This window comes from Osmerus eperlanus, chromosome 20 (genome assembly GCF_963692335.1).
Source record: "Osmerus eperlanus chromosome 20, fOsmEpe2.1, whole genome shotgun sequence".
In the NCBI taxonomy this organism is placed as follows: domain Eukaryota; kingdom Metazoa; phylum Chordata; class Actinopteri; order Osmeriformes; family Osmeridae; genus Osmerus; species Osmerus eperlanus.
In genome coordinates this window covers 2174936-2199786 of record NC_085037.1, presented here as the reverse complement: position 1 = coordinate 2199786, position 24851 = coordinate 2174936, and the positions used below count along the sequence as shown (strand labels likewise).

Here is a 24851-nt window from a genome sequence, read left to right as displayed (position 1 = left end):
CAGATTAATACATGTTCGTAGTACCTAGCGAAAAGTAGGCTCAACTTTCCTAGACTTTTAGCTACCGTACTAATTCTGAGGACTCGCTGATATCGCTGTCTTTGTTACTAGAACGGCGCATCTATGCGTCGTTGCTAACGTGTGCTGATGTTGTGAAGTTATGTGCATATACTGTATGTTTAATGGGAGTTGAAATACACAGACTGGAATATTTGATACACACAGGAAGGCTTTTTCACAAACAAATTAGTTTTATTTATCAGGCATTTGTGGAAGTTTTTCTTGAGCACATAGCAAAATAATGTTACAAAAGTTGCTTGGCCACATTTTGTAAAAAAATTACATTACATTTTTCATCTCTACCTGAGAGTGAAAAGGGTGGTTTACATATCGCTTTTCTATGAACATTAATGTATCACAAACAAAAGCTCAAAATAAATACAAAAATATATAACAAATATATACCTTCATATTCAGATATTGTTGCATGTATCTCTTATAAAGTAGACTATGGTAAGGTGCATTGTTTTGGAAAGGGTTAGACATTCCAATGCTTCACTGCATGCAAGTAGCTGCTGTAGTTGCAACAGCAGTCCTGACTAAATGAATACAAAGTAAAATGTAAAGAAATGCAATTCCCATTGGTTGTCTTACAATGACATAGAAGAATGTGGACTAATACTGTTGTCTGAGAGCCGTCCAATCACAGAAGGGTACTGGGCAACACATTGTCTGTACAACCAATCAGATTTAGTAGGAGAGGGTAACAGGTTATGTTGATGATGCTTTGGCCCGTCACCAGTCCAAGGGCATTATTACATCATTATTTCAGTTTCTCTCCAGGGTGTATTGTATTGAATGAGCAACAGCAGAAATGTGCCAAAGCAAAACCCCAAATCCTCCTAAAACACAAGTGTGGCTCAGGGAGAGTCCACACTGCAGGCAAAGCACAACAGGAAATCATAACCATGGTACATGAGAATGTGTATGTGTAAAGGTGTAGCAAATTGAGGTCTCCAACATTATTATATAATGTTGTTTTTCATGACCTAGAGCCTATGTAGAGCTGTATGGTTACCAGACCAGCCTATTCACGAGGCCAGCTATGACCTAGGTTGAATATACCATAATTTATGTAATATAATATATTGATCCTAACATATGACCTGAACCCAAGCTAAGACAGGAAAAACGATGACAGGCACTGACTTCACTGAGATATGAAATAGGGGCAGAGGAACTTTTCTAAGAGCTATTTTTACATTTTAAAAAAAAGTTATTCATTCATTAATTTGGCTATGAAAGCATGGTTTATTACTGGCTACTACTTATTTCAGAGAGAAATGCTCAATGCTTGCTGGTGCTCGACCCTTGTTACCTCATCTAGTGTCGGCCACTCGTGCCTCTCTCTGGAGACTCCTGTGTAGTATAGAGCATGATCCTGAGTTTGGCAGAACCCCCAGAGTTGGAACCTGAGTAGGGTGCAGTTCAACTACATGTTAGCATACTGAGAGGATGGGTAGAGCTCAGTGGTAGAGCATTTGACTACTATAAAAAAATAAATTTATTATAATCTTTTTTATTTTATATTATATTGTATAGCTCTGCCAGTAGTTTATTTTATTTTGTTGTACATTTTCTACATTTTCCTTTTGTTCATTATGTTTAAATGTTCACTGTATGCACCTGCCCACCAAAGTAAATTCCTTGTTTGTGACCACTTGGCGATTAAACACAATTCTGATTCTGAAGAGGTCATAGGTCCCTCTGCTGGATGAATACATTGTTGTTTGTAAATACAGGGCTGAGGCTAGGGAGAAGAAGGGGGAGAATGGGGGATGAGGGAGAAGAGGTTGAATAGGGGCGTGAAGGAAGGGAAGGGGGGGGGAGGAGGCAGGGGGGAGAGGAGGGTGTCAGAGGGTGGAGAAGAAAAGGGGAGGGTTGGGGGCAGGGGGAGAGGAGGGTGGTGGAGGAGGGAGAGGGTCATCTGAGCAGGGTGGAGCACAGGCTCGCCTCCTCCACCCCTTTGTCCCCCCCCAGCATGTGGAGCTCCTCCAGGTCGAGAGGGTCGATCTGCAGGGGGTCATCCAGGCTGAACGGGTCGTCATCAAAGCCCAGGATGGGCAGGGTGTCTAGGTCGTTGTACACTGCCAGGTGAGTGGGGAGGGGGGGGGGGGGGGGTAATGGAGAGAGATGGAAAATGAGGAGGAGATACACAGTACTGTAGGTGTTTACTGGACAGCAGGGCACACAATTAGCAGCATCCGCCAGACAAATACTGGTAAAACATGCAAGAGGCTAGTAGATTTTCTATACTCACCAGCCCAAATAACTATGATAATCTATTGAGTGGCTAGTCAAATTTGAACATTCGTTAGCCATTTAGCCGATGGACAAAAGAAAGTAAATTTTGCACCCTGCTGGATAGATATATCCAGGTTTTATGTCATCATCTTTTCTTCTGGATAAATAAAGGGTCAAACTAGAAGTCTTTCTCAATGGGTCCTACCTGTCATAGGCATGTTCTGGAACTCTGTACTGCTGTGGTTCTGGAACCCTGTTCTGATGTGGTTCTGGAACTCTGTGCTGTTGTGGTTCTGGAACTCTGTGCTGCTGTGGTTCTGGTCCATCCCCGGCAGTTCTGACCAGGGAGGCTCCTTGCGAAGCTGGACCAACTGGAGGGAGAGATGGAGAGCGGGAAAAAGGAGAAAGAGTGTGAGCTATAAAGAGGGAAGGGGAGACATATTTATAAGACAGAGACCCAGAGATGAAGGAGTTCCCACCTGCTGTGAGAGAGCTTCAGTCTGGCTGGGTGTCAGGTGGAGGCCCATGTAGCCCTTCTGGAGATGGTCCAGGGAGGAGGGACTCTGAAAACAACAACACATCTGTTGACCACAGACATGAACCTGAGACCAAACCAGACATGACACCTGAACCCCCGATCGTAAGCAGGCAGCATCTCACGATCCACACTAGACACACCCAGAAATAAGATCATTTTGTTAGGGTATGGGATCATGGTAGGAGTTGTGGTAGTGAAATATAAAGGGTAGTTCCGACCTCTAAATCTGATTGGTTGACAGCCGTGGTTCATTGACGATATACCATGGGTATACCTTTCATAGTTCAAGAGATATTACTGCACATCCACATGGATTATCAGTGCAACCACAGCACAACCCATGAGTTATTTGGCAATATACCACACCCTCTTGTAAGGCTCCAGAAAGGGGTTCCTGATGGTGGATGGTCTTACCTGGGAAGCAGCCTCCAGAGTCTGGGGTGGCCTCCTTTGCTGGCCCCAGCCCATCCCCTGGTTCTGTCTCCGGCCCACCTCTCCATTAGGAACCTTCTGCAGGTCGGCACCCTGGAATGGCAGGTATGGCCGCTGGTTACCCCACTGGTGCTGGTCACTGTGCTGCTGCTGGGGAAGCTGGCCGCCATGTTGGATCTGCTGGGGCTGGAGACGCACACTCTGCGGCTGGGTTTGGTGGGGATGAGGGTGGGAGTGGGGCTGGTGTTGGTGGGGGAGAGGCTGGGGGTGAGGCTGAGAATGGGGGTGTGGGTGCTGGTTTGGGGTCGGATGGGGGTGCTGGAAATGTTGATATGAATGAGTGTGTGCTTGTTGATGTTGTTGTAGGTAAAGTCTTTGGTGATGTTGGCTGAGTTGTTGTTGACTTGACAGGTCCTGCCTGTCTGTCTGAATATGCGGGTACAGGTATGGATACACCTGGGTCTGTCGTTGTTGATGTTCTTGAATATGTTGTTGGTGTTGTCGATGGTGTTGTTGTTGATCTTGTTGATGGTGTTGATAATAGTGTTTTTGTGACTGGATGTTTTGTTTCTGTGGGAGCTGATGTGGTTGTTGTGGACAGTGTCCTGGTCGGAGTTTGTCCTGGTGCTGTGCTGTCTGGGGCTGGAGCTCCAGGCAGGTCTGCTGCTGCTGTGCCTCCGATACAGAGAGCTGCTGCTGGGGCAGGATGGGTCCCTGGGCTGGGGGGTGGGTGGGCTGGCTCCCCTGGTTCGGGTTCTGCTCCTTGGGTACCTGGCTACTGGTGTCCAGAAGAACTCCCTACCAAGAGAAAATGAGTTTAAAAGTTTTCCTAGATGGTATTGTGATGGTGGTACTGTCAGGCCAAAAACTGTCCTAGGGCCAAAAACTGTCCTATCTGACGTCACAATGCCGTTCAGATGCAAGGACGCGTCCGTCGCTATGCCGACCTTAAATTTCTGAGATATCTACGCGTGCCAGCAGCGGGAAACTGTCCTGGTTGCTACTATTGTTGCTATGAAGGCGCTTCAAAATTGCAATTTACCTCAGGCTCACTCTCACACAGTTTTGGACCGTCATCGCTCGAGCTGCCATTTATCTGCTGACGCATCAAGACCAGATCAAGACATCCACCCGGAGACAATCTACACCAGATAACCCTAAAATCAACCCTTTACATTTAGTTCTTAGTCATAGTTATATAGTATATTGTTTTTATTAAGTAATTAGTTGATTTATTTCGAAGTAGTAACTTATACTTTTGAAACTAGGAAGTTAGCTAGCTTTACACTAGTTTACAGAATAACATATTATCATATCAGTATAACATTTTGTAATTCCGATTGTTTATATTGTAGGGATGGGCGTGGTTAATCGAATATCCGGATATCCTAAAGTAAGTTAGTATTCGAATACTTTTTTCGAATACTTATGAGCATAGTTTAATTAAAAAACGTTTTTTTTTTTTTATGAAAACCCGTTGCGTCGCGGTGTGAATTCTAATAGTTGTGACGTTAGAAATGATGAAAACCATCAAAAAAGGTATGCTAAGTGACCCTGCGTTCTGCTGCGAGTCTCCTTTCATTTCATTTGGCGCTACAAGCTTAGTTTCCTGGCTAAGCAGTAGGTAACCTCGCCGCAACCTCAGTTCCTGCAGAATCGTTTCTACGCCGGCCTGCTCGTATGTCGACTCCGTACTCGCCTCTCCCCTGTTTATATGCAAATTTTCCTGAATAAAAATGCGTATGGCTAATGCAGTTGTGGCTTTTTTTTAATTTTTTTACCAGTAGCCATGTAGAGCTAGCATAATTGGCTACTTATGTTTACATTGTGTGGTGGAGCACCGTATCCTAGGATTCCGGTTCTAAGTTAATATCCAAGTTAATATGCAATATTTCTCCATGTGTGTCTTTAGTTTTTATCGAGGATAGCCTACCCAATGTGTTTAATTTTGTCCAATGTATTTTTTTAAACTTTTTATTACACATAATAGTTCAGCGCTATTCCGCCAATTTAAGAGCCTATACGTCTGAAGACGCAGCGTTTTTTCAAGTTCATTGTCTTTTCGTCATGTTGATAAATTGATCTTTCATTTGTTTTCTTTATTCAATCCTTATTTAATCTAATATCTTAACAGTCCCAATTATTTCCAGAATGTTTGGTGGTTCATGTGTTTACTGTATGCTTTGCGTCATGTCAGGCTAATTACATAACGGAACCGCATTAATAAAAATAGATTATCCGGATATTCGAAAATAATTTCGGATACTATTCGAATAGTGAAATCAGTTCAAATCTCCATCCCTATTATATTGTAATATTAGCTGTTTAATTGATTGATTTCGAAGTTTAAGATTAAGTTGAAACTTTCTAGCTAGTCAGTTAGCTTTAGATAGTGTTACAGAATAATAGAGAAATACAGATAGGACCTAGTTACAAAACAAATAAACGGACATTTATACTTATATTAATTAATACTTAGACATTTTGTAATTTCAGTACATAAATATGTCATCCTTCAGTGACATTTTTAATTATCTCTCAGCAGGGAATTAATTAAGGAGGATGCCTCTCCTGGGCACAAGCGCTCCCTCCGGAGATCAGCTGATAAATTCATGCTCCAGGGTAAGATTTGTTAACCATACGTTATAAATAATCTTAACTACTACTAAATAGTTTTCCTTTATTTTACCTTAAATATTTTAAGACTTGTTTAATTGTTCGTTTAACCGTTTTTATATTCTAGATGGTTGCATGTATTTGAAGGCCAAGGATGGTCAGCCACCAAGGAGGGTCATCATGTCTGACGAGGAAAGGGAGGCAGTGCTGACCGAGGTCCACGCCGGCCACTTCGCAGTGAAGCGCATGTTGGGGAAAATCAACCAGCGCTTCTACTGGTGTGGCATTGTCAAGGATGTGGAAGACTGGGTAAGAAAAAAACCTATATCAATTACAAACTGTAGCAATATTGTTGTTGACACACTGCTAAGGAGCACACATTATCTCAACTTGCTCTTGATCGTTTGTTTCAAGGTCCGCACCTGTGTGCCTTGCCAGAAGTTCGAGAAGGTGAAGACAGAGGCACCGGAGTTGAAGAGCATCAAGCCAGTTTCACCTTGGTACATGATTGGTGCGTTATACTCATTCCACATTTAAATGAAACAGTTTCCCACCATTACTTAATGCCAAAAACATGTATTTGACTGTATGCCAGGTGTGGAGCTCATCGGACCGTTCAAGTCATCCAGGAATGGGAATCGCTACTGCCTCACAGCGACTGATTTCTTCACCAAGTGGGTGGAGGCCATTCCCATCCAGGTGAGTTACTGTGCATTTAGTAGACACATGTATCTCAATTTTCTCCTTGAAAATTCATATGTTTTAATATAACAGCTATATTATAGCTCCATGTATGTGTTCTATGTACTGCTAGGACAAGACTGCCGTGGCAACATCCCAGGCCCTGATGGACAGCGGAAATGAGTCTCTGCAGGTTGGGATGTCTGGGGAAAGCAAAGCGTATAGTATTCTCCTTGCACGCGTTGCCATCTCAGGAATGTCAGGAATTTAAGGTCGGCATAGCGACGGACGCGTCCTTGCATCGGAACGGCATTGTGGCGTCAGATAGGACAGTTTTTGGCCCTTGGACCGTTTTTGGCCTGACAGTACCACTGTGGTGGTATTATAGTATGTATCTCTAGGCAGTGATACCACTGTATTAACCTGAGAGGGTTTATCTCTAGCTATATGTTGACTTATATCAAGGTGTGTTTAGATAATTGGGAAAATTATATCTAGGTGTGTTAAGATAATAGTGTATATATATTTAGGTGTGTTACAATAAGTGTATTTATCTCTTGGTGTGTTGAGATCATGGTGTATCTCTTAGTTTGTTAGATATTAGTTTATTTATCTCTTGGTGTGTTGAGATAATAGTATATTTATATCTCTGTGTGATGAGATAGTAGTTTTATCTCTTTGTTTGTGTTTACTGAAAATAACTATGAATTATTAATGACATATTTCATAATAACCGTACCTGAGTTATGGAGGAGAGGGTCGGCGAGCCAACAGGAGAGAACTGCTTGGTCTGGTGCCACCGAGTCTCTCCACCAGGGGGCACCACCAATGGGCTGAGAGGGGTCCGCCTCCTGGACACGGATTGGCCAGTAGGACGCGGGGAAGCGGACAGGGAGGAGGAGGAGCACGAACGAGACCCACCAATCCCACTGCTGTAGCTGCAGTGGCTGGCAGCCGATTGGATGGACTGTCCACTGAGGGAAGAGTTGCTAAGGAAGGACTGCAGGGATTGGTTGCTGGGCGAGGACTGGAGGGAGGGGTTGCTTAGCGACAGGTGTAAGGAAGCAGAGTTTAGGGAGCATGGGAGGGAGTGGCTGCTGAGAGATGATTGGATGTTGGGGTGACTGAGGGAGGAGGGGAGCAAAGGGTTGCTGATAGAACCCTGCAGAGACACACACAGACCTGGGGGAGGAGGAGAGGGGAGGGAGGAGAGGATAGGAGAGAGAGGGAGGGAGGAGAAAGAGGAGAGGGAGGGAGATGAAAATAGTGATGAGAGGTGGAGACAGAGAGAATCAAAGAGAGAGTGAGTGTAGGCAGTTGAGGGGGAAAGGAGTGGAAGAGAAAAGGGGGTGGAACAGAGAGTGTAAAAAAGAGAGTAAACACACCTCTATAAATAATAATACATTAAATAAATCTATAACTTAATCAATGAAACAATTATTCAATCAACCAATGATTTGCTAAACCAATCAACCGATGATCTCACCTGGCAGGTGGAACTGGTCCTCCCGGGCCACCAGGTCTTTCAGGTCAGAGGTCGTCCCTGGTAGGTGTCCTGTGCTGCAGGCCATGCTGAGGGAGCCAGGGAGGCTGTCTGAGTCCAGGCTGGCGCCCCCTGGATGTGGGGAGGGCAGGTGCAGGCTGGAGAGGTCTGGCAGGGAGCCACTGGCACTGAGGGCAGCAGGAAGGTCCAGGAGAGAACCAAGCTGCTGGTCTGGGGAGGACAGGATTCTGGAGGAGAGGAGGGGAGGAGAGGGCATGAGAGGAGAGGGAAGAAAGTAACAGACAGGAATGCAGCAGAAAGGGAGCGAGAGGAGAGAAAGAGAGAGAGAAAGAGAGAGAGAGAGCTTCAGAGATGAACATGTGTTGTTTTCAGAGTAGCTGATCCTGGCAGAATAGATGACTTACTTGATACCAGGAAGCTCACAGGCCTTGTTGTGTTCCACAGCCGACTAGGAAAACAGAACAGCTTTAAGACACTCTAATACACAAGGACGAGAAAAGTAAACTGAAGATTAGCCATATCAAACTGCAAGTACTAACTTCAGTTGCAAGATTAAAACAATTAAATATATACACAGTATATATAATACAAAGGATGCCTTGCTTATTGTGGTGACCATCCCACAGTAAACATACCTTCCTGGAACTGTGTGACAGTTTCCCCTCCTCTAGAACATTCTCCTCTATGGGGGGCACTGGGTACGGAAACACTGCAAGGACGAGAGAGAGAGTCTTGACGTTCACACTCCACTAAAACTCCACTGGTTATTAAAGATAACTCTTGACAGCTAAAGCCACATAAAAATACACATTTTGAAACTACATTTAGATACAGCAGATCTACAACCCTGCTCCTGGAGAGATACCCCCCTGTAGGTTTACACTCCAATCCCAGTTTATAACCCATAACTCAAACCCTAAATCTACCTAACCTGATTTACACATATAACCTAATTGATAGCATTGGGTGTGGTACAGTAAGAAACCTAAAATGCTGTATCCGTGCCTTGTTTTACACCAACTTAATCCAAAATGTAGATCTTAATGTTGTTTCAGATCTCAAGAGTGCTCGTCTTTGCCATCCATTTGATAGCTAGCATTTTATTTGTACAATTGTACAAAATGTTCAGTAAGGGTTATGTCCGACGAGACCAGGGGACATACTTCTGTGCCTGGTTCTCTGTGTGGGGCTCAACAGGTCTCCTGTGTGTGTGTTCCTCACGCTGGTGTGCAAAGCAGAGTCCGAGTTTGTCCTGTAGAGGAGAGGAGGTGGGGCGCAGGGGGGAAGGAGGGGAGGACAGAAGGGAACGAGGAGATTGTGAGGAAGGGAGAAGAGGAGGGGGAAAAAAAGGAGGAGAATGAGAGGAGGGAAGGACGGGAAAGACATTAGAGGGCAGAGTACACAGTACAGGTGATCCCTGTCCCACCTCAACACCCCAACCCATACGCTCCTTGCTTTGAACTGTCACCTCTGACCTCACACTCTCTTGGGCTTGGAACATTAAATGTCTTGTAACATGTTTGTGTCACACATCCTAATGAAATAATCCTATAGGAGCTAAACATTCTTATCAACAATATAATATTATTGTTGCTTGCTTTTCTACAGGTACACTCTTGCACTTTTGAGGTTCATGTTGTGTAATTGTAACTTGTTTAACTGCATGCTCTTATGGTTCTTCCCATTGGCACTTATTTGGTTTTTCACAATGTATGATTCATGTTTTGGCTACCCACAATGTTTTTGGGGCGATCTCGTTGTTATGATCAGTGACCTATGCACTTTTGTAAAGCTCTCTCTTGGAAGTTGCTTTTGATAAAGGTCTGCTAAATGAATAAATGTAAATAACAAATTATGTAATATGCCTATATGTAACTGTTTATGACTCATAGATTGTTATTGTTTTTGTTTAATAACAGAAGACGTGTTTACCTGTTGAGTGCTGTCATGGAAGGCTGAATATGCTTGCTTGTGTCCATCTGGGTGCTTTCAGCCCAGCTCCTACAGGAAATAGTCATAACTAGAGAGGGTGCAAGTTCTGAGGACATTGTGAAGTGTGCTTGTGGCTGCCACAGCTGGGGCAGCTTATTTAACTGTATCACCTCCAAAACCTTTATTTAAATTAATATCAAATGTCCATAATGCTCAAATATTTGGATAAAGGCAAACGTTTTTATGGGGTGTACATACATTTTCATGTTACTAAAGGACAAACACATAATTGACATAACTGTATCTCAGTGGCGATTTTAGACTCTTAGGTAGCTAATTTCATGGCGCAGATTACGAACACAAGTCACATTCTCATTGGGGGCTAAGCCCCCCCTAAAGGTCTGATCCTAGAATCGCCCCTGCTGTATATATGCGAAACATCTGCAGAACAAACAAGGGGATTTCACAGATATAGCTAGCTATGTAGGCATTGTTGAAAACACACATTGGTTTGTGATGTCATATGCTGGCAGTGGATAGCTAGCAGTACTTTTTTCCACAAGAAGCTAAATATTTCCTAACCATGCTACGGAACCTTCCAGAAAATAATAACAACGCTTTGGGGACTGAGATGCACATTTTGACAGCTTTCAAGTCTACATAGAGAAAAAACTGTGGAACGAGTTGAGGTGGGTATAATAATTAAATAATAAGAATATATATGTGAGATAACAATAGCAGACATCCCAACCTGCAAAAACTCATTTCAGGGAGGTGGCTTCACCGGCTACGACCCCCCTCCCTGGGATGCAATCTGATAGCAAGCACACTAATAAAGTACTTATTTAGCAGACACACTTATCAAAAAGGACATACAGGGAGGATCTGAACCTGTGAACTTCTAAGTACAGAGAAGCAGTGACAAATCACTGTCATGCTCTGTGTGTATTGGCTCTCTGGGCATGTCAAATCACTTTGGATCCTTTTACAAGCAATGTCACAAAGGGTTTTTTAGAGGCCTACACTGGATGTGACGTACGCCTTTTCATCGATATAATAGAACAAAGCACCCTTCAGACATGTATTCTTCCCCCCTAGTCTCCTCCCCCCTTCTCCATCCTATGCATTTCTTCTTCCCTCTCCTGCCTCCCTCCTGCCCCTCTACCTTCGTCCTCCTCCTGTCTCAGACCGTCACCCAGCCTCGCAGTGGTCTCAGGATAATCTGGACACACACACTTGCCCAATTATAGGAATAGGACGTAATGTTGCTTATGAAAAATATAAAGGCTTGTATATAGCCCCTACTGTTCTGACTGAATGTGCGATAAGACCTTTTAAATGAAATATTGGGTATATAATTCAGCATTATTATATCATACATCTTCATCTTACCTTTTCCAGCAAGGCTCCGCAGGGGGAGACAGATGGACTGGCCTGTAGGGAGCACTGTCCATCTGGGCGAAGGGGAGTTAAGGCTGACCTGCACCCCGGAGTTGTCATCCGTATTATTGGCATAAACCGACAATTCCTAGTAATCAGGTTTCTCATACCCCTTTTCCACCAACGCATTTTGGGTGCCGGTTCGGAGTCGGTGCTTATTCGCGAACCAGTTATTTCTCTTTCAACAGACTGAGAACCGGAAAAGTGGTTTGTACGTGGTTCGCAAATAAGCACCACTTCGGAGCTGGACTAGATTGGGAACCGAGTAAGAACCGCTTGGGGCGGGGTTACCGTGACCAACAAGACGAAGAGAATCCTTTGACCGCCATTGCTCTAAGTTTTTACAATTCATATTTCATCTAAACGGTACTTGTAAATCAGCATCTGAATTAAAATGTAACGAGAAGTGGGCAGTGTAGTTGCTGAAAATGTGCTTATTTTATTGATGAAACTGCTAATTTGTAAATTTGCTCCGACTTTTCGATAACCTAGCATCGCAGTGCAGTGCTGACACCAGTTGCTGCGTTTTATCATAATCCTATCAAATGAGTGAAATGACAAACACAGATGTTATGAGCTATAGACAAGTTTATGAGCCGTTTCCGCTCTACTTCCTAAACTCCTCCCTTCGATGCAATTCACTTCCGTTCTGGCGGGCTGGGTTTGTTTTGCTAGCTAGCTCCGTTGTGCCGACAAAGCACTGATATCGCAGTGACAAAGAGGATATACAATTTACAACATGAAGAAAAGTGGTTCGGGAACGACGTGTGCGGTAGTTGGTTGCAAACACTCGAGAAAGCACCTGAACGAGTGGTTAGATAGAATGCTACGACCACCAGTTTTAAAACCTAGAATCGCCTCTAGCCTGTTACAGTTATACTACAGTAGTATGCTTATTGTTTGTAGGCTATTCACATTTTGTTGGTGTTCCTTTGTCCTATTGTTGCAGTGGATTTAATAATTATACATTGATATGTGGATATAATAATTCAAACCTTTCAAAGTGCCAATACACACATATGTAAAAGCCCGGCATGAGGTGTGTAGCCAACCGGTGCTTGTTTAAAGCAGTCACAACCGGGTTCATAGGAAGAATAGATAGATAAGTAGGCACTTCAGGCAGTGACAAGCCACTTAAATAAGGATAACAGTGTACTGCCTGTCTTGTCCTTCTGAAGTTGTTAAATTGAATAGGCTGAACATCAACATGTAACATCAATAGCCTAGAAATTCCAAACGAATTAGCTTTCAATGTTATGTATACCTAGGCTACTTGGACCGTGTCCTGGCAATAAATAAAGAACATTATGCTACATGTTTTGCCAGGATAACTGGCAAGACCATTGAATGTTCATGATGTTCCTGTGTGTTTATTCCTTTGACTACAACAACGCGATCAGTCAACCGACTATAAATGTTTTTAATGTCGGGCTACGAATTTATAGAACAACTTCTGTCTGATACGTGTGGCATCCTTTAGCCAAATAATTAGCCTACATTTTGCTGAGAGATTGAAGAGCTAGACAATAAATGTTCTAATGAATCACCGACTAAAGTCATCTTCTGACATTGCCTTTGCTCCATGTTAAAAGCTACAAAATGATGGACTGGCAAAAGCGAGGCTATTTGCCAGCTATCTAGGCTATTGATGTTACATGTTGATGTTCAGCCTATTCAATTTAACAACTTCAGAAGGACAAGACAGGCAGTACATTGTTATCCTTATTTAAGTGGCTTGTCACTGCCTGAAGTGCCTACTTATCTATTCTTCCTATGAACCCGGTTGTGACTGCTTTAAACAAGCACCGGTTGGCTACACACCTCATGCCGGGCTTTTACAGATGTGTGTATTGGCACTTTGAAAGGTTTGAATGATTAAATCCACTGCAACAATAGGACAAAGGAACACCAACCTACATGTGAATAGCCTACAAACAATAAGCATACTACTGTAGTATAACTGTAAGGCTATAGGCGATTCTAGGTTTTAAACTGGTGGTCGTAGCACTCTATCTAACCACTCGTTCGGGTGCTTTCTCGAGTGTTTGCAACCAACTACCGCACACGTCGTTCCCGAACCACTTTTCTTCATGTTGTAAATTGTATATCCTCTTTGTCACTGCGATATCAGTGCTTTGTCGGCACAACGGAGCTAGCTAGCAAAACAAACCCAGCCCGCCAGAACGGAAGTGGATTGCATCGAGGGGAGGAGTTTAGGAAGTAGAGCGGAAACGGCTCAAAAACTTGTCTATTGAGCATATATTTAACACAAATGTAATACACAAGCACTATACAGCAAAAGTTTAAAAATGTTGCGCTGATAATGCCAGTGTTGTCATACTGCTGCGAGTCCAGGGTATTGCCAGAGCCTGTTTAAGGATATATTAGACATTCTCTGGTATTGCGAAATAGCAAAGAAAACACGCATCTCAACCTCGCGTTCTTTGGATTGATAAACAGCCTTTAGACGGGCTCTGCTTTGTGTTTGGCGCTGCCGCGCTAGCGTTGCTGGGAAAGATGGACGTATACAGTGACGTAATGACGTGGCTCTGTGGTGTAGTGATGGGCATTCCGGCTCTTTTTCGTGTGCCGGCTCGTATGGCTCAGTTTTGACTACTCTCTGACTGTGTGAGTTGGCTCGGCCCTCCCTCATGCAGGATTGACAGGGACAGACGATGATCGTGTGCGCCTTTAAGCCTACAAGTATTTTTTCGTTGTTCTTTGAATTAGTCAATTATTTTAAATACAATTAAAATTCATTATTTCATAATCATTTAGTTGTTATAGGCTGTATTAATCTATTAAAAATAGATTTGGCTCTTCAGATATGCGAGCCAGCTCCCGACGTTCACCTTCAAGAGCCGGCTCTTAGAGCCGGATCGTTCGCGAACGACCCATCACTACTGTGGTGGCTCTCTAGCCTGTGGAAAAGCAAACCGGTTCTTAGAAGGCTCCGTTCTTGAACCAGCTCCGAATTAGCTCCCGGTTCACTTTGGTGGAAAGGGAGTATCAATGTTCTCACTCAATGTCATGGCGTGCCCTACCTTCCCTAAGTGGATCAACCCTTAACCCTTGTGTTATCTTCGGGTCATTCTGACCCATCAGTCATTGTGACCCACCGTCGTATTGCGACAACTTTACCGCATACAAAAACAAAGTGAAGCATTTTCTTTTAACCGTTGGGCTGTCTCAGACCCCCCACATTGCGAAGGTTAAAAGAAAATTATTTTTATTTGTTTTTGTATTGGGTAAAATTGGGTAAACACAACGATGGTTCGTTATGAACCTTTGGGTCATGTGACCCGAAGGCAGCACGAGGGTTAAGCTTTAGCTTAGCAGGCTAGTTAGACAGTGGAGCAGGGGGATTTGGGGTATATTTGTTTCTAGACAGGAAGCAGATTAGTAGTAAACACCATAAGCAATTTCAATGGTTTACCCACTTTTTCTCTCTACAGAAGCAACCAGATGCTCGAGCTACATCCACCGGCTTGGTAAGGATACGTGTCGTCTGACAGATCGAACTGGAAAGCTCAGCTGTCCGTCACTCTGTCCTGGGTCTGCCATTGGGCGGCGTCTCGTGGGGCATCCTGAGTCAGGGCCACAGGAGGGCGGGCCCTGGGAGTGACACTATCACTATTATTATTATTGAAATCCAACACATAACATCCTCACATTACATCAGCAGGGTTTCCCGCAGCACTTTTCAGTTAAGGCGGCCGCCTAAGCAACACACGCCTGCCGCCTTAACTACGATATCCGCCGTGTTACTCTGTCCTGTTTTCTCCCTTCCATTCCAAAACGCCAGTCTCCCTTCTCTGCAGAACGCATTAGTCTATCGCACAAAATAATCAATGTGCTCATTGTGAGCATGTATTATTACATTCACATCTTCTGGCATAAATCCTATGCCTTAGTTTTCTCAATGCAAAACATGGGTATACAAACCAAGACAACTATCCATCAGCATGCAAGGTCATTGTTTAAAGGCACGGTAGGTACGTTTTGCGAACCAAGCTATTTTAGTTGGAGATTGAAAGGATTCAATTGAAAATATCCCACCCCTCCAAAACACATGCAACAACGCGCTGCCTGAATACTGCCGGGAGGTAGGCAGACAATCAAGTAGCCCGTCCAATCATTGCATTTGGTACGAATGTCATTGAATCATTAGTGCCCATCCAGCCTTAATGATTGGTTGTGTTGATAACAGTCCTGCGATGCCAACAAATATTGGATTGATTTCATTTTACTGCCAAATCTTTAGATGTATTGGTTATTGGTTATTAAGGTGTGAAGTATTTCAGAAAATATGACAAAACGTGCTTGTCAACAACCTACCCTGCCTTTAATACCATGCTGTACCAAAACAAAAGGGTGCGACCAAATAAGAAAGTTGGTGGCACCAGTGGAAACGTTAGTCTGGTATCCTGAGTAGTCTAATCTGGCAGCAGTAAACAGGCCTGTAGGCTTCACCCTGGCTCTCACCTGGAAGTCTGAGGGGTTCCTCCCGATCTGATTGACATTTGGCAGGGAGCCTCCGTAATACAGGCCCTGGCTTCGGGCCTGACGCGCCCTCTGCACCAAAACCTGCGATGAGAGTAGGAGGAGATGGGAAGATGAAGTAGAAGGAGGAGAGAAGAGAAAAAGAGAAAGGTAAGAGAGAAGGAAGAGGAGGTGGAGGGGAGAAGAAGAGGGAGGGGAAGAACAAATACAGGAGAAGAAGTTAAGACACCAGTTTAAATGTCTATGAGCCTAGTCTAGTTATAGGCCTAGTCTAAGTATGGGCCTGGTCTAGTTATAGTGCTGGTTATGGTTGGTCTGGGCCTAGTTATGCTAGTTATGGGTCTGGTCTGGGTGTGATGCAGGTCCTGGTCTAGGCATGGGACTGGGCCTGGTCTAGACATAGCCCTGGTCCTGGTCTAGGTATGGGTCTGGAGTAGGATCTATGTCTATTGGCAACACAGGACTTGGCCTGGGTACAGGAATTAGATCTCGCTACAATGAGAAAGTGAGTGGGCATGGCAAAATGCCCAGAGAGAGGGAGAAAGTGAGTGTGAGAGAGGGAGAGAGAGAGAGGGAGGGAGTGAGTAAAAGAAAGAGAGGGAAGGAATGACAGAGTGAAGGAGAGGGGGGACGAGACTAACCCTGCGTGTCCGATACAGCAAAGCGATTTGAGCTAAGATTTCCACTCATTTTCAATGAAGCCGGAGAAATCGCTTGCATGGTGCATTGTGGGAAGGCGAGCAGAGCGAACAGTGCTGAAATATGTTCAACTTTATGTAAATGAGGAGTGTTTTTTGTGAGCACGGCCAATTCGATTGTTTTCTTGTTTCTTGTAACGTAGCAACCTTTCATCATGGTAAACATTTCTAGCTTTCACAGTTTCAAGATGGAAGAGAAACTAATTGTCTGTGTGGCTGCACACCCAGTCCTGTTCAATACGTCTCTGTACAAACAAAGAAAATGAGGCATGGGGCAGGATCCCCGATGTTGTCGGTGCTCCTGGTGTTTTTTTGTACTTTTAAATTGTCTTTTCACATTACATAACTTGTGTTATGTAATGTGACAATGTTATGTTCTCTGCTAACTAGCTAGTCTATGTGTACTTAGCACACACTTGCTAGCCCTAAAAAGCAAGTGTGTTATAATAATGTTGCAATATATTTGCAGAGATTTCAAGGAATATGATAAAAAGTTTCTTCATATGTCAACATGTATGTCTGACAAATGTTTTGTTTGTTTATATGGGCTGTGGTTTTCTACCAAACTTCACTTGAAATCCAGCTAGTGTCCAGCACACACAGTACAAATCATCAATAAAATATGTTAGTGAAAACAATACTAGCTTGCCAGTGAATGTTACTGGAAAAATAGCTGCTCTAGCTAGTTCTAGCTGCTATCAGAAATACTAACTATTACAATTAATTAATACTAAAAATGTGCCTAAACCCTGACCGAAGTCTGCATGCTTGGCCATGACACCGTTATACAACTACAACAGTGACCTTAGAGAACTACAACTCTGCATTCACTTGTCTGACACGCCCCTGAGCGTGGTGCATTGTGGGAAGGATCTCAGCGTTAGGGAGAGAGAAGGGTTTAAGGAAGGAAAGAGGAAGTGAGGAAGCGAGAGGGAGAGAGAGACCCGTATGCTTCAGAAGCCAGTGTTATGACATGATCCTGCAAAGCCACAGTCAGCAGCCAACTCATCTTGGCTATTTAAAGTGCTGCACAACCTTAGCTGGTTCCTCAGCATGACATGGGCTGCATTCAACTAATTTAATTAGGGTTTCTCCTTGGGAACTGAGATCTAGTAAGATTCATATAACTGCAAGGCTACACACTCAATAACAGGTCAACATATATCTGGTCTACACAGACACACTCCATAAATAGGTAAAGAAACGTGAAAACTCCAGTGCAGACTGGATTTGTCAGTACCGAGAGTTAGCATTAGCATAGTAGTGAAAGGTCTGACAGCAAACATGGTAGTGTGTGGAGTTCTTATATGTAAACCGGACCCTGGAACTTCCTTCCACTATCTACCAAAATCCCACTCTGCTGCTAAAATGGTTGGAATTTACTTGCTCACATACCTGAAGGGAGCATCAGCAATGCTCAGTGTCTTTAGTTCAGTTCAGATATTGTATGTTTCACAACCACTAACAATAGCATAAAAGATGCTAACTACACTTAAACTTCCATTCTTGTGGGCCTGCTAGTCACAGATTTTGGTGCACAACAGGCTCCTCATCTGAGTCTGGGTCTGACTGAGGCTCAACATATGGAAGCCCACAACCTCAAAAAAATAGACACCTTATCTTGTATGAGATATTTTCTCGTAATTATGAGATATTTTCTAAGAATTACGAGATAAGATCTCATAATCTCTATTACAGGATAAAACAATGGTGGACAATGATGTTACTATCGCAATTAATCTGCTATTCCTTCTCAGTATGAGACACTGGGAAATTTAATGTAGGCTGCTTGAAACTAAAATTGAATGGCCAGAGCTGCCAAGACAGATGTGTATAAAAGCACTCTTTGGGTCTTGGCTATATTTAATGACACAGCAGCATTTTGTATAGGAGAGTATAGCTTACAGTATAGTTACATGGAGAGGGAATAAGCATGACAAGTCACAGCTCAATTTAGAGCTCTTTGCTCTCTGTGTGATGCACTGTAGCATAATCCCAACAGTCTTCAAATATCCCCAATCTCATAGCCTCACAAATCATTTAACCCTTCAACATGAGAATCAGACGAAAGAATAAAGTGTGCATATGAATAAGATTTAATTACATGGGATGTGGACGTCAGGTGGAACTTTGTGCTGAGGTTTTCCCAGTTTATTACATTCATGAAGATGAATGATGCCCTGTTTTACAGAAGTAGTTTGAATGGGTTCTACTGAGATCACATTAACTAACTACTACACTAACAATAATCAATTTCATGATCATTTCCTCAACTTCAGCAAATGTGTAGCCTGCTTCTTTGACCTGTCTATTGCAGTAATCGTCAAATATGCTTCATAAAAATATGCCTCATCAATTTAATGACCAAATAAAAAGAAATCCCTGTTCATGCCAGCTGTTGAGTTACAAAATAAACAATGGTATTGTTAGGTTTATTGTCATTCATTCTTATTTGTTGAGACCCATTTTGTTGCAGGATCAAACAGGATCAAAGTCATGTCTGTGAGGCTTTATTGACGACCACTGCAGACTCAGTTAAATATTTGTGCTTATTCCTAATGCATTCGATATCGAATGTTGATTAAACTTTTGTTCCTATTGGGCATGAAACGCGCTTTCCTCTCCCATGTTTCTCGAACCATTTTGATGAGCGCTGCTTTCACCGGCCAACCCAGCGCAGGCTCCCCCACACACACACCCCTCCCAAAAGCGTAAAAAATATTGACATTGGTGTTTAGTCAAGACAGCTATGCTATGGCTACCTTCCAACAATAGCTCATTCTCGAAGTGTAATTTAAACAGTTAGCCGAATAACAGCCTTGAGGTGACAAAGTATAGCACTAGTTACACATTCAACAGGTGCTTTTGGCAAGTACTAAACTTTGAAGAAAATAAGGCAAGCTGAGTTTGATAGGCAGAGTTGTATATTATTGACGAAAACAACGACGACGAGAACGTACGTCAGCTCACCAGAAAACTCAAAACGGTGCACGTCTTCATCGTATCGAATACCAAGTTTATGCAATCTAATAATTTAAAGTTGAAATGAACCACGGGCCCTCCGTCACTTTCGAATGTTTTGACGGCTAGGTAGCCAACTTGTCTAGCTCTCGCAGCCCCTAAACGGAGGCCTGCCCTCTTGACTTACCCTGGTGGACGTGATGTCCATCATAACCTCTTGAAAAGCAGCGGTGTCCTCCGCTTGTCGCTGGGTGAGGAGCGCTATTTTCTCGCTAAACTTCCGCGGATTACAGGAACCATTCGATCCCGGCCCCTGTCCATGCCCGTAGCCCCCGTTTCCCGTACCTGACATGAACATTATCCTAACGAATGTTATAGTTCAGTTAACTGCCCTAACTCTCCCTTGAGAACGAGCTAGCTGGCTAGCCGTTGGCAATTCGAGACGGGCCACCTTCTAAACGTCTTTACAGAGGCGCCCTGGGATATGTAGTTCTTCCGTACAGAAATTCAAGTTGTAAACACCACAATCCGACTACAAAACCCATTCTCAACCATATTGATCGCTTTAAAAATAAAAAAGGAAAGGATGTGGGATATTTTCTAGAGCTAGTTGGATTATGTTTGGCCACGCTTTTTTAGAATACTGAAAGGGATTTCTATCGTTAGTGCTGTCTGAATAGACCGATTTGCAAATAAAAGAGACAATTGTGTTTTTGACACCCATTTCACATCAATCAGAGTGGTTCATAGTGTTAGGCGGACCTTGTTGTGACAGCTTTCTCTCAGTCCATTTACAAAATATAGTCAGAAAGTCAACAATAAACGTGTCAAATGAGGAGGTCTGTGAAGAGAGATAAAACTGGCCATGCGTTTGATAGACGTCATCGTGATATCGGATGTTGTGTTTGTTGTGTTCCTACAGAGGGCGCACTCCACAGTCAATTCAGTTCAATTCATTGATACCCACGGAATGTCGAGCGTTCAGGGGGTATTCCAGAAAGAAGGTTCAACTGTGAACCCATGCAACCCTGAACTCTGAATTGATTTACCCTAATATGGGAAACTCCGACTTTTCGGTTCCAGAAAAGCTGATTTTAATTAGTTACATCAACTCGGAGTAGCCTACGTCCACTGTTGAGTTAACTATTTAAAAGCCAACATCAATGGAACTCCATTCCACCATGGCACCCGGCGACAAAAAAAGTTGTCCGACTTCATCACCACACTTCAGATATAAATGTTAATACGTGTTGGTAAATATGAGAAGGAGAGACAATTGCTGGCCGATACATTTGCATACATTTGAATGCAGTGGTCCATATATTGAAATTTAACCACACTGTCCGTTAGGCTATTGGTTAAAAAGTGGTGGAATGTATTTGAATAAAATATCATGTTCATGCAGGTGCATCCCACGGGCGCAAAGCGCACTTGGCAGTAGCTTAAAATGAAATATAAAATGAGCAGGTAAGGCATATTTTGCATAGGCCTTGTGATTGTAGCCTACACCATTTTGGTTTTAATTATATTTGACATGATACTAAGTAATCATGCTTATTTTAACTTGTAGTAGCAGTACCCCAAACATAATGCTTTTCATCACAGGATGATGATAATAATGATGAAGAGACGTTGACTGCTGCCATAGAGAGGAATGCAGAGGCCTACATGTATGGTAGCTACTGGTAGTTCTCTGATGTTCTTTTATTTACAGTCTTGTGTGGATTTGTCAGTTTCAAATGTACACTAAAGTGATGAGAATAATGAATGGAAAAACGAAATGCACATTCTGATCCTGTTGAAGAGAGCATGGATGGGCATTGCCAGGAGGGGTGGGTCCATCAGCCTCCACAGCATAGCTGCACACAGGGAGATGTTCAGTAAATGGCAGGTGAATTCTGTATGTAGAACTGGGTTTAATGTAATCTAATGTATTCCCAGTTGTAAAGGAGTTGTACAAACTGCATCTCATGAAGCAAGTGCAAAAAACTGACCAATAGATGGTGTACTTGGGCTGAAGATTAGAAAGGCAGATCTAGAAATTGAATTGCTTGAACAGTCACAGGTGAATTAATGTTAATTGTAGGAACAATATATAAATACTCTTTGTTGCATTTCTATTTGTAGGTAATAAAGACCAAATGAAATGGCAATGATTTGCTCTTCCATCTTGGACATCTGCAGGGTGGAGGGGATGGTCGTCCTCAGGGTCGATGATTTGTACGGCAGGGTGTTGCTCTCCTCTTAATAGTGGCAATATTATGGAGAACAACACATGCCACAATAATGTCACACATGTCACGACAAAGGCACTAGAACCGGGGATTTGACCCTATGGTCACCTCTACCCAGGCTCTAGTCCTGCAGTGGGCTACATTGTAATGCTGCTGAGTTCCCGGGTCAGTGCAAGGGCCATTTTCATTACGGCTCTACACACTGTTGCTTTGCCGAGATGTTCTGCATCGCCAATGTTATAAAGAAATGGAAAGCAACGTAAAGCATTTGGTTGGTTCTGAGTGCACGTCTATGGTGTGTAACATCAGCGATGTAAGGGCTGAGAATGTTTTTAAAATAAATTGTGGAGTGTGACGAAAAATCAGGGAATGATTGCACATCTAATTGCGCTCTTATTATCCTCTCCTAACGTAAGGCTAAAATAATTAAATCTGCTGTGAGATCGATTGGCTGACCCAGGAAAGGACACCCCATGTCTGCCAACTGTATCAGGCTCCGAAAGTGGGAGGGGATAAGGACAAATGCAGAGTTTATTAAGGAAAGCCTTCCAGCGAGCAGGTTCGGTTCACAGAGGCAGTGACCATGGACACTAACCCACAGTTTGCGTTACCTCTCTTTCTGGAATGGAAAACCCAGAGTTTGCCTCATTTCAGGGTTACCCAACTCAGGGTTTTCACTAAACACACTTTCTGGAATACCTCCCAGTTCATTAAATCTTTTATTGTTATTATTGTTAAAGTTTTTAATTGCTTCAATCTAAGTATGGCAATACACCTCCTTCAAAGAAACACAAACTAGACAGTCTACTACCTCCTGCCACAGATGTTATCAAGCAGGTTAGCCCTCAACCCTTACCTTCAGTTTATCTTGAGCTCCTTGATTCAGTCTATGGCTCAGTGGAAGGTGGGGAAGACTAAATTCATGAGCACCTTGCAGAATGCTGGTGAGAAGCCTTCAAACTACTTGCATAGACTGGAAGTTATCCTGAGTACAGCCATCAGAAGAGGCAGCATTGTAGAGGAGGAACAAAGTCGTTGTCTTCTGAAGCAATTCTGTAGAGGCTGTTGGAACCATGATCACAGGCCTTCAGCTGGAGCGGAAGAAAATGCATCCACCTTCCTATGCTGAGCTGGTATTCCTTATCAGGACAGAAGAAGACAGACATGCTTCTAAAGAATAATGTATAATGAAGCATCTTGGCCTACACAAAAAGTTCCTGCTGCTTCCGAACGGCAGCACACCGCCAAACAGTTAACGCCTGTGACGCTCTAATGTTGAAGCTACCGAGACTGACAGCTTAATGAGACAAGTTGCAGAGCTTTGGGTGCAGAACCACCAGATAGAGAGGAACACACACTCAGAGAAGACTGGAACCCAAGCGGAACACCGACCTGCTGATCAGAGAACATCAGAGCAGCCAAGGTTTGGTAACCCGTCATCTAACAGGCCTCGTCCTGGGTACTGTTTCCGCTGTGGAGAAGATGGGCATATTATGCCAAGTTGTGAAAGTAAACCAAACCCTGTCTTGGTCGAAGAAAATAGGCGTTGGTGTAGAGAGCAGCAGTTCCAATTGGATCAGTTAAACTACTGACAGTCTCTGTTGAAGGGCAAACAGGCAATAGAAGGAGAGAAATGTGCCCTAGAAGAATTGAACTAGCGACCAACAAGTGTCCCCAAAACCAAACTTCGCCCATTGAACTACCAAAGGTTTAAGTGGGAATATTTGCACAGCTCAGATAATTATTTAACCCTTGTGCTGCCTTCAGGTCACATGACCCAAAGGTTCATAACGAACCACCGTTGTGTTTACCCAATTTTACCCAATACAAAAACAAATAAAAATAATTTTCTTTTAACCATTGCAATGTGGGGGGTCTGAGACAGCCCAACAGTTAAAAGAAAATGCTTCACTTTGTTTTTGTAGGAGGTAAATTTGTCGCAATACGACGGTGGGTCACAATGACTGATGGGTCAGAATGACCCGAAGATAACACAAGGGTTAAGGAAGAAGAGTCAGTTGCCTTTTAGACACCGGATCTCAAGTCACCACAATTCGCCTGTCATTGTATAAGAGCCATTTATCAAGTCATCCCATTAAGTTGCTGATATGTGGAGATGAGCTTGACGTTTCCCAGAAACGTCAAGCTCATCTCCACATATCCAAGGTAGGAACTGAAGTACCTACGTTAGCGCTAGCAATTCCAGACATGACTAATGTGCCCCGAATCCTCATTGGCACTAATTGTTTAGATGTCCCTTACTCCAGCCACATTCAGAAGAACATAAACCGTCCTCAGTTAGCATTATACGGCTACCAAGCAGTTCTTAAGACTCTTGAAGTTAGACAGAAACAAGCATGCACTGGTGACCTGGGATGGGTGAAAGTGAAGAGGAACACACCCGAGGTGGTGCCAGCAGGCTGCACGGTCGCTCTCGATGGGTTGGTCCATGTGAACGGTGCCAACGCAGAACGATGGGTCACCATAGAGCAGCCATCAATGTCCTCCCGGCCTGGTGGGTTGCTGGTGGCTAGCTGCTTAGACACCCCTGCCACGTACCAGTCCTGCTCAAGAACGAGACCGAGAACGACATAGTGACCCCCCCATACTGTGTTAGCCGAGATGCATGCTATCCAGCGGGTGATGGAGAGGGAGCCCCTCATTAACTGAAGTAACTCTTGTGACAGATCAACGGAACCTTCCAATCCTTTGAGCTTGACATTCGGTGATTCTCCGGTGCCATCTGAGTGGAAAGACAGAATAACAGAGCAGCTGAACTCCATGCCTGAAGCATTTGCTCTAAATGACCTTGACTATGGTCACACCGACAAAGTGAAGCATCATATAAACCTCAGCGATGAGACGCTTTTCAAGCACAAAGTCAGATGTATTCACCCTCGAAATGTGGATGCAGTGTGGAAACACCTCCAAGAGCTGCTGACAGCTGGCATCATCCTTGAGTTAGAATCTTCCTTCCCATCACCTATCGTGGTAGTTCGAAAGAAGAA

The 24851-nt window shown here is 43.5% G+C and overlaps 1 protein-coding gene across 2 annotated transcripts; it reads right to left on the bottom strand.

Annotated features, from left to right (window-relative positions):
• Positions 1-228: 228 nt before the first annotated feature.
• Positions 229-20050, bottom strand: LOC134040937 (CREB-regulated transcription coactivator 2-like). 2 transcript variants are annotated; one of them, XM_062487119.1, is made up of 14 exons: positions 19797-20050; positions 15933-16034; positions 14949-15074; positions 11400-11461; positions 10008-10076; positions 9239-9327; positions 8711-8784; positions 8480-8523; positions 8058-8302; positions 7311-7753; positions 3257-4072; positions 2784-2867; positions 2510-2675; positions 229-2147 (listed from the first exon to the last, which is right to left on the bottom strand). In XM_062487119.1, exons 1-14 carry the CDS (start codon positions 19965-19967, stop codon positions 1984-1986), a joined length of 2655 nt encoding a protein of 884 aa, XP_062343103.1. In that variant the 5' UTR covers positions 19968-20050; the 3' UTR covers positions 229-1983. The 2 variants fall into 2 exon arrangements, with proteins under 2 accessions (XP_062343103.1, XP_062343104.1); XM_062487120.1 differs by having other exon boundaries at positions 14949-15062.
• Between the last annotated feature and the right edge of the window lie 4801 nt (positions 20051-24851).